This window comes from Chiloscyllium plagiosum, chromosome 36 (assembly GCF_004010195.1).
Source record: "Chiloscyllium plagiosum isolate BGI_BamShark_2017 chromosome 36, ASM401019v2, whole genome shotgun sequence".
NCBI classification, from domain to species: domain Eukaryota; kingdom Metazoa; phylum Chordata; class Chondrichthyes; order Orectolobiformes; family Hemiscylliidae; genus Chiloscyllium; species Chiloscyllium plagiosum.
Genome location: NC_057745.1, coordinates 5,258,203 through 5,270,220, shown reverse-complemented (window position 1 = coordinate 5,270,220; position 12,018 = coordinate 5,258,203). Strand labels below are relative to the sequence as shown.

General features: G+C 46.3%; 1 protein-coding gene across 1 annotated transcript in view; it reads left to right on the top strand.

Annotated features, from left to right (window-relative positions):
* The window catches only part of LOC122540838 (integrin alpha-11-like), a 192,465-nt gene that overhangs the window by 161,710 nt on the left and 18,737 nt on the right, over nt 1-12,018 (top strand). Inside the window, exons 23-24 of the mRNA XM_043677055.1 lie at nt 5,165-5,278; nt 8,019-8,123. Of these exons, the coding sequence (XP_043532990.1) occupies nt 5,165-5,278; nt 8,019-8,123 (219 nt within the window). The remainder of the gene's footprint in view (nt 1-5,164; nt 5,279-8,018; nt 8,124-12,018) is intronic.

The following is a 12,018-nucleotide window of genomic DNA, read 5'->3' as shown; positions in this document are numbered from 1 at the left end:
TGGAGTGTGTTGGATGTGGGTGCAGGTGGAATGTGTTGGATGCGGGTGCAGGTGGAATGTATTGGATGCGGGTGCCGGGGGGAATGTGCTGGATGAAGGTGCAGCTGGAAAGTGTTAGATGCTGGTGCAGGTGGAACGTGTTGGATGCGGCTGCAGGTGGAATGTGCTGGATGCGTGTGCAGGTGGAATGATGGATGCGTGTGCAGGTGGAATGAGTTGGAAGCGCATGAAGGTGGAATGTGCTGGATGCGGGTGCAGGTGGAATGTGTTGGATGCTGGTGCAGGTGGAATGTGTTGGATGTGGGAGCAGGTGGAATGTGTTGGATGCAGCTGCAGGTGGAATGTGCTGGATGTGGGTGCAGGTGGAATGTGCTGGATGAAGGTGCATGTGGAATGTGTTAGAGCTGGTGCAGGTGGAATGTGTTGGATGCGGGTGCAGATGGAATGTTTTGGATGCGGGTGCAGGTAGAATGTTTTGGATGCGGGTGCAGGTGGAATGTGCTGGATTTGGGTGCAGGTGGAATGTTTTGGATGTGGGTGCAGGTGGAGTGTGTTGGATGCTGGTGCAGGTGGAATGTGCTGGAGCAGGTGCAGGTGGAATGTGTTGGATGCCCGTGCAGGTGGAATGTGTTGGTTGTGGGTGCAGGTGGATTGTGTTGGTTGCAGGTGCAGGTGGAGTGTTTTGGATAAAAGTGCAGGTGGAATGTATTGGCAGCGGATGAAGGTGGAATGTGCTGGATGCAGGTCTAGGTGGAATGCATTGGATGCAGGTGCAGGTGGAATGTGTTGGATGCGGGTGCAGGTGGAATGTGTTGGATGCGGGTGCAGGTGGAATGTTTTGGATGTGGGTGCAGGTGGAATGTGCTGGATGCGGGTTCAGGTGAAATGTGTTGGGTGTGGGTGCAGGTTGAATGTGCCGGATGAACTTGCAGGTGGAATGCGTTGGATGCGAGTGCAGGTGGAATTTGTTGGATGCAGAAACAGGATGCGAGTGCAGGTGGAATGCGTTGGATGCAGAAACAGGTGGAATGCGTTGGATGCGAGTGCAGGTGGAATGTGTTGGATGCAGAAACAGGTGGAATGTGTTGGATGCAGGTGCAGGTGGAATGTGTTGGATGCAGGTGCAGGTGGAATGTGTTGGATGCAGGTGCAGGTGGAACATGCTGGATGCGAGTGCAGGTGGAACGTGTTGAATGTGGGTGCAGGGGGAATGTGATGGATGAAGGTGCAGCTGGAATGTGTTGGTTGTGGGTGCAGGTGGATTGTGTTTGTTGCAGGTGCAGGTGGAGTGTCTTGGATAAAAGTGCAGGTGGAATATGTTGGAAGCGGATGAAGGTGGAATGTGCTGGATGCAGGTCCAGGTGGAATGTATTGGATGCAGATGCAGGTGGAATGTGTTGGATGCGGGTGCAGGTGGAATGTGTTGGGTGCGGGTGCAGGTGGAATGTGTTGGATGCAGATGCAGGTGGAATGTGTTGGATGCAGATGCAGGTGGAATGTGTTGGATGCGGGTGCAGGTGGAATGTGTTGGGTGCGGGTGCAGGTGAAATGTGTTGGATGCAGATGCAGGTGGAATGTGTTGGATGTGGGTGCAGGTGGAATGTGCTGGATGGTGTGATCATAAGAAAGATCAACGCAGCAACCTTTCAAAGATCCTACCTGAAACATTGACTCCCCTTCTTCTCTGATGCTGTTTGACCTGCTGTGGTTTTTCCAGCTCCACTTTGTATCCACTCTGAGTCTCCAGTATCCGGAGTTCTCACTATCTCCATAAAGCCCAATATTCCATTACCTTTTTGAGCACTCTCTCTACCAGTTCATAATCTTATGACATTTCCCCAAGCATCATAGAGATGTACAGCACGGAAACAGACCCTTCAGTCCAACCCGTCCATGCCAACCAGATATCCCAACCCCATCTAATCCCACCTGCCAGCACCCGGCCCATATCCCTCTAAACCCTTCCTATTCATATACCCATCCAGATGCTTTTTAAATGTTGCAATTGTACCAGCCTCCACCACTTCCTCTGGCAGCTCATTCCATACACATACCACCCTCTGAGTGAAAAAGTTGCTGATTAGCTCTCTTTTATATCTTTCCCCACTCACTCTAAACCTACACCCTCTAATTCTCTCCCAGCCCAGGGAAAAGACTTTCCCCTCATGATTTTATTAACCTCTATCAGGTCACCCCTCAGCCTTCGACGCTCCAGGGAAAACAGCTAGTTGTTGTTTCAGTTGAAAATTGCACACAGTAGATGGGTCACCTGAGTCCCCTGTGATACAATCGGCTTTGGTATTCACACTATGTTCCAAGAACATTGTCTGTATACATTGCATGATACACTCATATCTTTATGGCTTAGTATAGAGGGTAGAGGCAGGTTGTGCACAGGCATTGTCCAGGGCCGCAGGTAAGACTTAACCTGTATCTGACTCAAATGATTTGTCCCTAAGGAATACCAGCTAGGATTTATATGTCTTTAACCCAGCATAGTGTACTAAACAAACAAGCTGTATGGAAACACAGACACTATGTGCTGAGATATCTGTAATAAATTTCCAACAAAGTGCTCCTATCAAGGAATTCTGGCAGCATATCCCGGAGAATTGGAATGGAGTTTCCACTGCATATCTCAAGGAGCTTGCATGGAAATTCTGGCAAAGCACTGACTGGAACTTTGATGGAAACATTAAATGGAGACCACAGGGATTGCGATGTGAAAAGATTCCATCGTCTGTTAACATTCCCTCAACTCTCATACTTTTCATCTTAACAACATGAGGCTTTAAAAATCAAATGGCATTTCTTAATAATTGTGATGAAAGATTTCTTTATAGATTGGGTTAAATAATTAGTCAGCAGCTGGAGACGATTGGAACATGAATTTAAACTGGGTGCTGTCCTTATACTGAAAATTCCATGAGGATTGCACATAAATCGTGGTCAAATTAGACATTTACTGTCAGATTTGTTCTGTAACTGTAACTGTCCTGAGGGAAGACTGTCCCAGGCTCCAGGCTTTGGAGAAACCCAACACTGGAGTCAAAGTTGAGGTCAGGGCACCTTTGAATAAGTCAAAGTGGCAACATGTGACCTTTCTGTTTTGTTTGAAGATCAGTTTGAAAGTGGGAAGGCATCAAAGACACACCGAGTAACTAACCCCTAGGGGTGGGGGAGGGGGGTCCCTGAACAGTGTGATATACCCCCTGGGGAGGGGTGTCCCTGGGAAGTATGATTTACCCCTGGGGGGGTCCTTGACAGTGATTTACCCTGGGGTGGGGGAGGGGGGTCCCTGTACAGTGTGATTTACTCCCTGGACAGGGGGGTCTCTGACCAGTGTGATTTACCCCCCAGGGGGAGGGGAGTCCCTGTACAGTGTGATTTACCCCCTGGACAGGGGGGTCCCTGAACAGTGTGATTTACCTCCCCAGGGGAAGAGGAGGCCCTGTATAGTGTGATTTACCCCCAGGAGGAGGGGGGGGGGGTCCCTGAACAGTATGATTTACTCCCACTCCCCGGGGAAGGGGGGGGGGGGTCCCTGTACAGTGTGATTTACCTGGAGCCCAGTAATCCTACCCACACTCTCCTGGGGTGGGGGTAGGGATGGGGGCAGGCTCTGGCTGTGGCCCTCAGTTTGCTCTGAACCTGGGAAAGATCTCAGTGGATGGGCTTTCTCACCGACTGATGAAAAGAAAAGAAGAAATCACATTTCATGAACAATCCTGGGTCATCTCAAGAGCAGAGAGCCTCTAATCACCATAGGAAAGACAGAAATCAATTTGCACACAACAAGTTCCATTATCCAAGTAGTAATAATCAGGGAATCTACTTTTGTGATTTTTTTTAAGATTATTTCACAAGCATCACTGCCTGGGCCAGCATTCACTGCCCATCTTTAACTGGCCCTTGAGAAAGTGATGGCGAGCCACATTCCTGAAAGCTACTGTCTAATAATTGAACAACCGCCCCTTGATATTCAACAGCATTACCATCACTGAATCTCCCACGATCAGTACCCTGTGGGTTATCATTGATCAGAAACTCAGTTGGACTCACCATGAAAATACAGTGGCCACAAGAGAAGGTCAGGGGCTAGGAATCCTGCAGTGAATAAATTACCTCCTGACTCCCCAAAGCCTGTCCACCATCTACAAGGCACAACTCAGGAAAGTGATGGAATACTTTCTGGATGGGTGCTGCTCCAGCAACACTCAACGTTCAAGACACCATCCAGGACAAAGCAGCCCAACTGATTGGCACCAAATCCACAAACATCCACTAACTCCACCACCGATGGTCTGTAGCAGCAGTGTGTACCATCTACAAGATGCAGTGCAGAAATTCACCAAAGATCCTTAGATTGCACCTTCCAAACACAAGACCACTTCCAAAACACAAGATGAACAGGAGTAGCAAATACATGGGAACACCAGCCTCCAAGCCATTCACCATCCTGACTTGGAATTATATCACCGTTCCTTCACTGTCACTGGATCAAAGTCCTGGCATTCCTCTGCCAATGGTAATGTGGGTCAACCTACAGCACATGGACTGCAGTGGTTCAAGAAGGCAGCTCACCACCACATTCTCCAAGACAAAGTTAAAAATCACACAACACCGCGTTAGAGTTTATTTGGTTTATTTGGAAGTACAAGCTTTCAGAGCACTGTTCCTTTGTCAGGTAGCTGGCTATATATATTTCCAAGTCAGAATGGTGAATTCCTTGGACAGGAGCTTGGTTCTGGCATTTCTGTGCCAGGAGGAACTGCCCTGCTTTCCTTTGAGATGGGCACGTGGCATCTTTTGCAACTACCTAAGAGGGTTGATGGGCGTCTGTTTAAAATCCCAATCAAAGTCCGACACCCCAGACAGTGCAGCTGTCACTGTTACGTTGGAGAAGCAGGCTGGGGCTGTATTTTTTATTTTATAATGGGTCTTCAGTCAAAAGCGTGGTATTTGTTGCCCATTGCTTGTATGCTCATATTGAAAGAAGTGCAAAGGACATTATCATATTGTCAGGTGCTCCTAGATTCTCACTTCATGAGCACTTTGATTAATGATGGCACCAAAGGTGGATTTAGAGATGAGAAATGGATGGGCTTGTTGGACACTTGCTCTCTCCAAAGCCTCTCATGCTGTTCTCTCGGTTTCCTTGCAGCTTCAGAATCTGGGACCTTTCACTGTTGGCCATTTGCTGGTCAAAGTGACCATCCCGACACTAACTAAAGGGAGCAATCTTCTCCTGGTCCTGACTAACAGCTCCAGCAGCCCGGTGAGTACAGAGAACTGCATTACTGCTGAGCTAAATGAGTGACAGTCTGTCAATGACAGGGTGACACTCTCTCTACCAGGGTGATTCCACTAATGCCATTCCAATTACTGATGGTAACACTCCCTTTCAATGTTTGGGATGCTGTTGGTAATTCAATGAGAGGACAAGTAGACTTCCCAATGGTGAGTTTCACTCTTCGAGAAAGGGACTGACATGGACTTGATGTTTACAGCAGAGAAAGAGGCCATCAGAATCGCAGAAGTGTTACAGCACAGGAGGAGGCCATTTGGCCCATTGTGCCTGCATTGACTCATTAAATAAGTGTTGTTATCTCATGCTAATCTCCTCCTTTCTCCGGATACTCTTGCACACTTGTTTCCAAGTAATTATCTGACACTCTCCTGAATGCTGCAAGTGAACAATCAGTCCATACCAGTGACGTTCCCTCTTCATGAGACTGGTGTTGATGGTAAGACTTCTTTCTATGAGAAAAGTCTCTGTGAAGGATTTTCTGATTATATAATCCCACTTAAATGTGAGGTGTTTTACATTTTATCTGTGTGAACCCTGCAGTAAATATTAACAAACACTCATATGTGTTGTGTTAATGTTTGTCCTCCTTTTTCTCATCAATTCTGCTCCTTATATTCCTGGCGGGGCTGACTGGGAGCGGTACACTGACCAATATTTCAATCTGGGCAGTGAGCATCATCATCATCATAGAAAAGTGTGTTGCTGGAAAAGCACAGCAGGTCAGGCAGCATCCGAGGAGCAGGACTGTCAACATTACAGGCATCAGCCCTTCATATGCTCAAAACATTGACTCTCCTGCTCCTCAGATACTGCTTGACCTGCTGTGCTTTTCCAGTGCCACATTTTTTGACTCTGACTCTCCAGCATCTGCAGTCCTCCTAGTGAGTGTCATCAAGCCATTCAACCACCGAGGCATCACATTCTCCCAATCCCATTCTCAACTGACATCCATTCACCCAACTGAGTCACCAGTTAGTGATCAGCAGGACCCACTCCCCTAACCGAGTCTGGTGGAAACTGTTTGAACTGGATGCTGCAGATTGGTCCTGCCTTTACACTTGCTGTTCAAACTTTGCCCAGAATGGGGCACTGTAGTGGTTCTGTGTGAACCGGCTTCAGACATTGCCATTGAAAACAAGAAATGCTGGAAATCACAACAGGTCAGACAGCATCCATGGAGAGAGGGCAAACTAAGGTTTTGAGTCTAGATGACTCTTCATCAGAGCTGACATGAAGTTTGTCCGGGGGGGGGGGTAGTCAATGTGCAATAGATGGGGGAGGATGGATGGCGGTGGTGGGGTGCAGAGTGCTGCTGGTGAAAAGATGTTGATAGTTCAGGTTAAGTGATTGGAATGTGAGAATGTCAGAGCAATGGGGTGCCTAACGGCCAGACTGGAAACAGAACAGTCCCACTGGGATGGGGGAGGGTCGGGAGGACATGGTGACAGAAAAATATAACAAATAAAGCTTAAAGAAAGGGAAGAAATGGGAGTGAGTTCACAATTTGAAGGTGTTGAGCTCAATATTAAGTCCAGAATATGGCAATTTCAAGGAGGGGAGCATAATTTTAAGGTGATTGTAGGAAGGTTTATGGGAGATGTCAGAGGTAGGTTCTGACAGAGGTAGGTTCTGATGTCAGAGAGTGATAGGTACCTGGAATGCACTGACAGCAGTGGTAGTGGAGTCAGATACATTAGGGACATTTAAGCAACTCTTGGAAAAGTACATTGATGATAATAAAATTAAGAGTATGTAGGTTAGTTTGATCTTCGAGTAGGATGAAAGGTTGGCACAGCACAGAGGGCCGAAGGGCCTAGACTGTTCTACATACTATGTTTCTAAGGCTGGAAAGTGCCTAGTCTGAAGATGAGATGTTGTTCCTCCAGTTTACGCTGTGATTCATTGGAACACTACAGCATGGCAAGTACAGATATGTGGGTATGATGCTGTGTTAAAATGACCAGCTACGGGAAGGTCAGGATTATGCTTGCGCACGGACTGCAGGTGATCTGCAAAGCGGTCACTCAGTCTGCATTTGGTTTCTCCGATGTTGAGTAGGCCTCGGTGGGTGCAGCTGTATTCACTTGTTTACTTGGAGTTGTAGAGTTTTACGGCACAGAAATGGCCTTTCGGCCTATCGTGTCTGTACTGCTGTAAAGCTCTGGTGCTTCGGGTGCTATTTAAATGTAGTGAAGGCTCCTGCCTCTACCATCTTTGCAGGCAGGAGGTTCCAGATATCCACTAGCCTGTGGGTGAAAAAGATTCTTCCTTAAATCTCCTAAAATCCGTTCATGTTTTACCTCAAATCTATGCCCTCTGGTTATTGTGCCCTCTATTAAGCTAAAATCTTGCTTCCTCTCTGTAATTTTGCCCACCTCAACCAGCCTTGTCTGGTGTAAGAAAACACTGCAGTAACATCCTTGCCCTTTTAGCTTCTGCACAGTTCGCACCACCACCTGGTACCCATTGTCCACCTTTGTGGGGTTTTTTTCCCGCTATTACAAACACCTCTGTACAACCACAAAATAATTCCACTCATGTCCTCCCAGCCTCTTAACCAACCTGCTCAATAGTCAGTCTCTCTCCAACCTGAATGATTTCACCTGGACACTTACAACAAATCTGGGTAATGTTATTATGACAATGGTGTTTTGGTCCTCACACTCCTGTGTCTATTTACCTTGTTGCTGTGTTCGATGATTTGCAGCAAGATGGGATCCAGTGCACTTTGACCGGTCATGTGGCTCAGCAGCAGTGGCTCCCTCCCAGAGGACAAGCTGTCACAGAGGATCTGAGGACTTACGAGAAACTGGTGAGGAGGCATTGTTGTTCTGGAAAATACAAACTTTAATGTGAAAACGAAACTGTTTGAAGTCAGAGTCTTTGATCTCAGCCAAGGACTTTCATCTATTTATAAAAAGGAAAATGCTGTAAACCATTTATTTCAAATCCTTCTGTTGTTTATTTCCCATGTTCAGGTTATTCTACACTCACTGTAAATAATTGCTCCCCCCCTCCTCCTCTGGAGTCACTGACTCTAAGCAACTGTCCCTCCAAGTGGTCACGCCACATGCCTGTTATCCTGCGTGTCAAGCACCATACAGCCTCTCACACACACATAGCCCAACTGACAAGGGTCAGGAGTGGGTGTGCTGACGAACATCCCACCCATGGGTGCTGAGGCCAGTTGGAGCGTGTCCCATTCACACTCTCAATGGGGAACAGTTCTGATTAAAACCAGAAGCCAACAGACAGCAGCAGAATGTAGCTCAGTGCATGAGATTTCACTGTGAGATATTCTGTCTGCTAACCCTCCTGTGAAGCCATGATGTGGAGGTGCTGGTGTTGGACTGGGGTGGACAAAGTTAAAAATCACACAGCACTCCTCCTTCATTAGGTAGCTGATGAAGGAGCAGCGCTCCAAAAGCTAGTACTTCCAAATAAACCTGTTGGACTATAACCTGGTGTTATGTGATTTTTAACTTTTTCCTGTGAAGAACCGTGTGTGCTTTGTGACATTAATGGTGCTATATAAATTAAATTGGTGATCGTTTGGATTGCCTAATGCATTCAAGCGGAATTCTTCTCTCCAACTTGTTAACACTGATAATAATCCAGATCAAATATTATCCCACAGGACACTTAGAACTATAATGGAATAGGGGTTTCCCACCAGCCAGTAACATCCCTTTCCGATTTATCGGCCCCACTTTCTAACCATTTTCTTCGCCTGTTTCATGAAGTCACATTGTCAGGATATGGGGGTCACTCATGTCATGCTGAGATGAGGAGACAATCTTCATTCAGAAGGTTGTGGACATTTGCAATGCTGTATCCCGCAGGGCTGCGGGTGGTCCGTTATTAAATAACTTTAAGGCTGAAATCAACTGATATTTGGTCTTTCAGCAAATAGATGGGAGAGTGACCTTGAAAAAAAATTGTTCGTAATCACACTTTCTAAAACATTTATTCTTCCATGGAATGTGGGTGTCGCTGGCTGGGCCAGCACCTATTGCCCCGAGACTGACTGGCTTTGCCATTGTCATTTCAGAGGGCAATTAAGAGTCAACCACATTGCACCTATATTCACATGTAGGCCAGACCAGATAAGGTCAAGAGATAAAACAACTGCAGGTGCTGGAAATCTGAAACAGGCACTGAAATTGCTGGAGAAACTCAGCAGGTCTGACAGCCCTTTGTTGAGAGTCGTAGAGATGTACAGCACGGAAACAGACTCTTTGGTCCAACTCGTCCATCCTGACCAGATATCCTAAATTAATCTAGTCCCATTAGCCAGCATTTCACCCACATCCCTTTTAACCCCTTCCAGCCCTTTTTTGGTTCACTCATGGGATGTGGGTATCACTGGCTGGGCCAGCATTTACTGTCCGACTCTAGTTGCCCTTGAGAAGGTGGTGATTGGCTCCCTTCTTGAGCTGCTACAGTCCACCTGCTGTAAGTTGACCCACAGTGCTCTTAGAAAGGGAATTCCAGGATTTTGACCTAGCCACAGTGAGGGAACGATGATATATTTCCAAGTCAGGATGGTGAGCGGCTTGGAGGGGAATTTACAGGGGATGCTGTTCCCATGTAATATACCCTTGTCCTTCTAGGTGGAAGTGTTTGTGGTTTGGAAGGTGTTATCTGAGGAGCTTTGGTGAACTCCTGCAGTCCACCTTATAGATAGTACACACTACTGCTACTGAGGGTCAGTGCTGGAGGCAGGGTGTTTGTTGTGACCATTCTTCAAGAATGGTGTTCCTCTATAAAAAGACATCAGTAAACCTGTTGGGTTTTACAACAATCGATGATAGAGAGAGGGTCCAGAGACAAGCTTCAGGTTTTATTAAGAGAATATCAAACATTCTGCCATGGTGGGAATTGAATTACCACAGCATCACCATGGCCGTTTCTTTAATCATTTGTGGGATGTGGACATTGCTGGCTAGGCCAGCATTTATTGCCCATCCCAGATTACCCAGGGGGCAGTTAAGAGTCAGCCACGTTGCTGTGGGTCTGGAATCACATGTCGGCCAGACCAGGTAAGGATGGCAGTTTCCTTCCCCAAAGGACACTAGTGATCCCGATGGGTGTTCCTGACAATTGGCAATTGATTCACGGTCATCATTAGATTCTTAATTCCAGATTTTTATTGAATTCAAATTCCACCATCTGTCACGACAGGATTCAAACCCAGGTCCTCAGGTTACCAGTCCAGTAATAGTACCACTACGCCGTCAGCCACTCCTTCTGGTATATTAGACAAATGAGATTACCACCAACACATCCCTCTACTGAATGGTGAAGCTGATTCAGTGAGCCAAAAGGTCTACCCTTACTGCTATTTATTGTATTCCCCCAGAAGGGTGTTTAATTGTCCCTTGAATACACTTTTCACCAGTTACATCCCCTCCCTTCCCCTGCTCCGTGATGGTTAAGGGTACCTTACTGAAGAAGTTATCCATGATGTAGGAACCCTTCACTCCAGTGAGTAATCCAAACAGGATGTCAGTCAAATTGTCTTGCTAAGATTCTGGAATAAAATTCCACTAATCAGGCTGTTACAATTGGCCTTTAATTCCAGTATCCCGACCCCCAGATTCCTGAGGAAAGCCCCAATGAGGAGGCTACTCCGGTTAGCAGCAGAACGCAAAGATGCAGCGGGGGACTTTTGATTCCAATCAGCAAGTTGTTACAATTGGTATCCTGCTGCCTGTAAGGGCAGTGGAAATAAATTCACATGTAATTTTCAAACGGGAATCAGGTAAGTTGTTGAAAAGGAAAGGAGGGTGCAGGATAGCAAGCAGAGGACAGGGGATTATTGGATAGGTTGTTCCACAGTGCTACCACTCCCACTGTGAGGCCTTCTGTGCTAACATTCTGTGAAATTTTGGAAAGTGCCTGCGTGTAGGTGGTTGGTTGGTAAGGATGTGTGTGTGTGGGTCTCTGAATATAATGGGTGTGTGTGTTTGAATGTAATTAGTGTATTCTGTGAAATTTTGGAAAGTGCCTGCGTGTAGGTGGTTGGTTGGTAAGGATGTGTGTGTGTGGGTCTCTGAATATAATGGGTGTGTGTGTTTGAATGTAATTAGTGTGTGTGCGTCTTTGAATGTAATTAGTGTGTGTGCGTCTTTGAATGTAATTAGTGTGTGTGCGTCTTTGAATGTAATTAGTGTGTGTGCGTCTTTGAATGTAATTAGTGTGTGTGCGTCTTTGAATGTAATTAGTGTGTGTGCGTCTTTGAATGTAATTAGTGTGTGTGCGTCTTTGAATGTAATTAGTGTGTGTGCGTCTTTGAATGTAATTAGTGTGTGTGCGTGTTTGAACGAAATTAGTGTGTGTGCAAATATAATTAGTGTGTAAGTGTGTGTTTGAATGTAATTAGTGTATCTGTATGTGTTGGAATATAATTAGTGTGTGTGTGTGTGTGTTTGAATGTAATTAGTGTGTTTGAATGTAATTAGTGTATCTGTGTGTGTTTGAATGTAATAAGTGTGTGTGTGTGTTTGAATGTAATTAATGTATTAGTGTCATCTGCGTGTGTGGCTACTAAGGATAGCTGGTCGTGTCGTTTCGTGGCTAGTTGGTGTTCATGGATGCGGATCGTTAGCTGTCTTCCTGTTTGTCCTATGTAGTGTTTTGTGCAGTCCTTGCATGGGATTTTGTACACTACATTGGTTTTGCTCATGCTGGGTATCGGGTCCTTC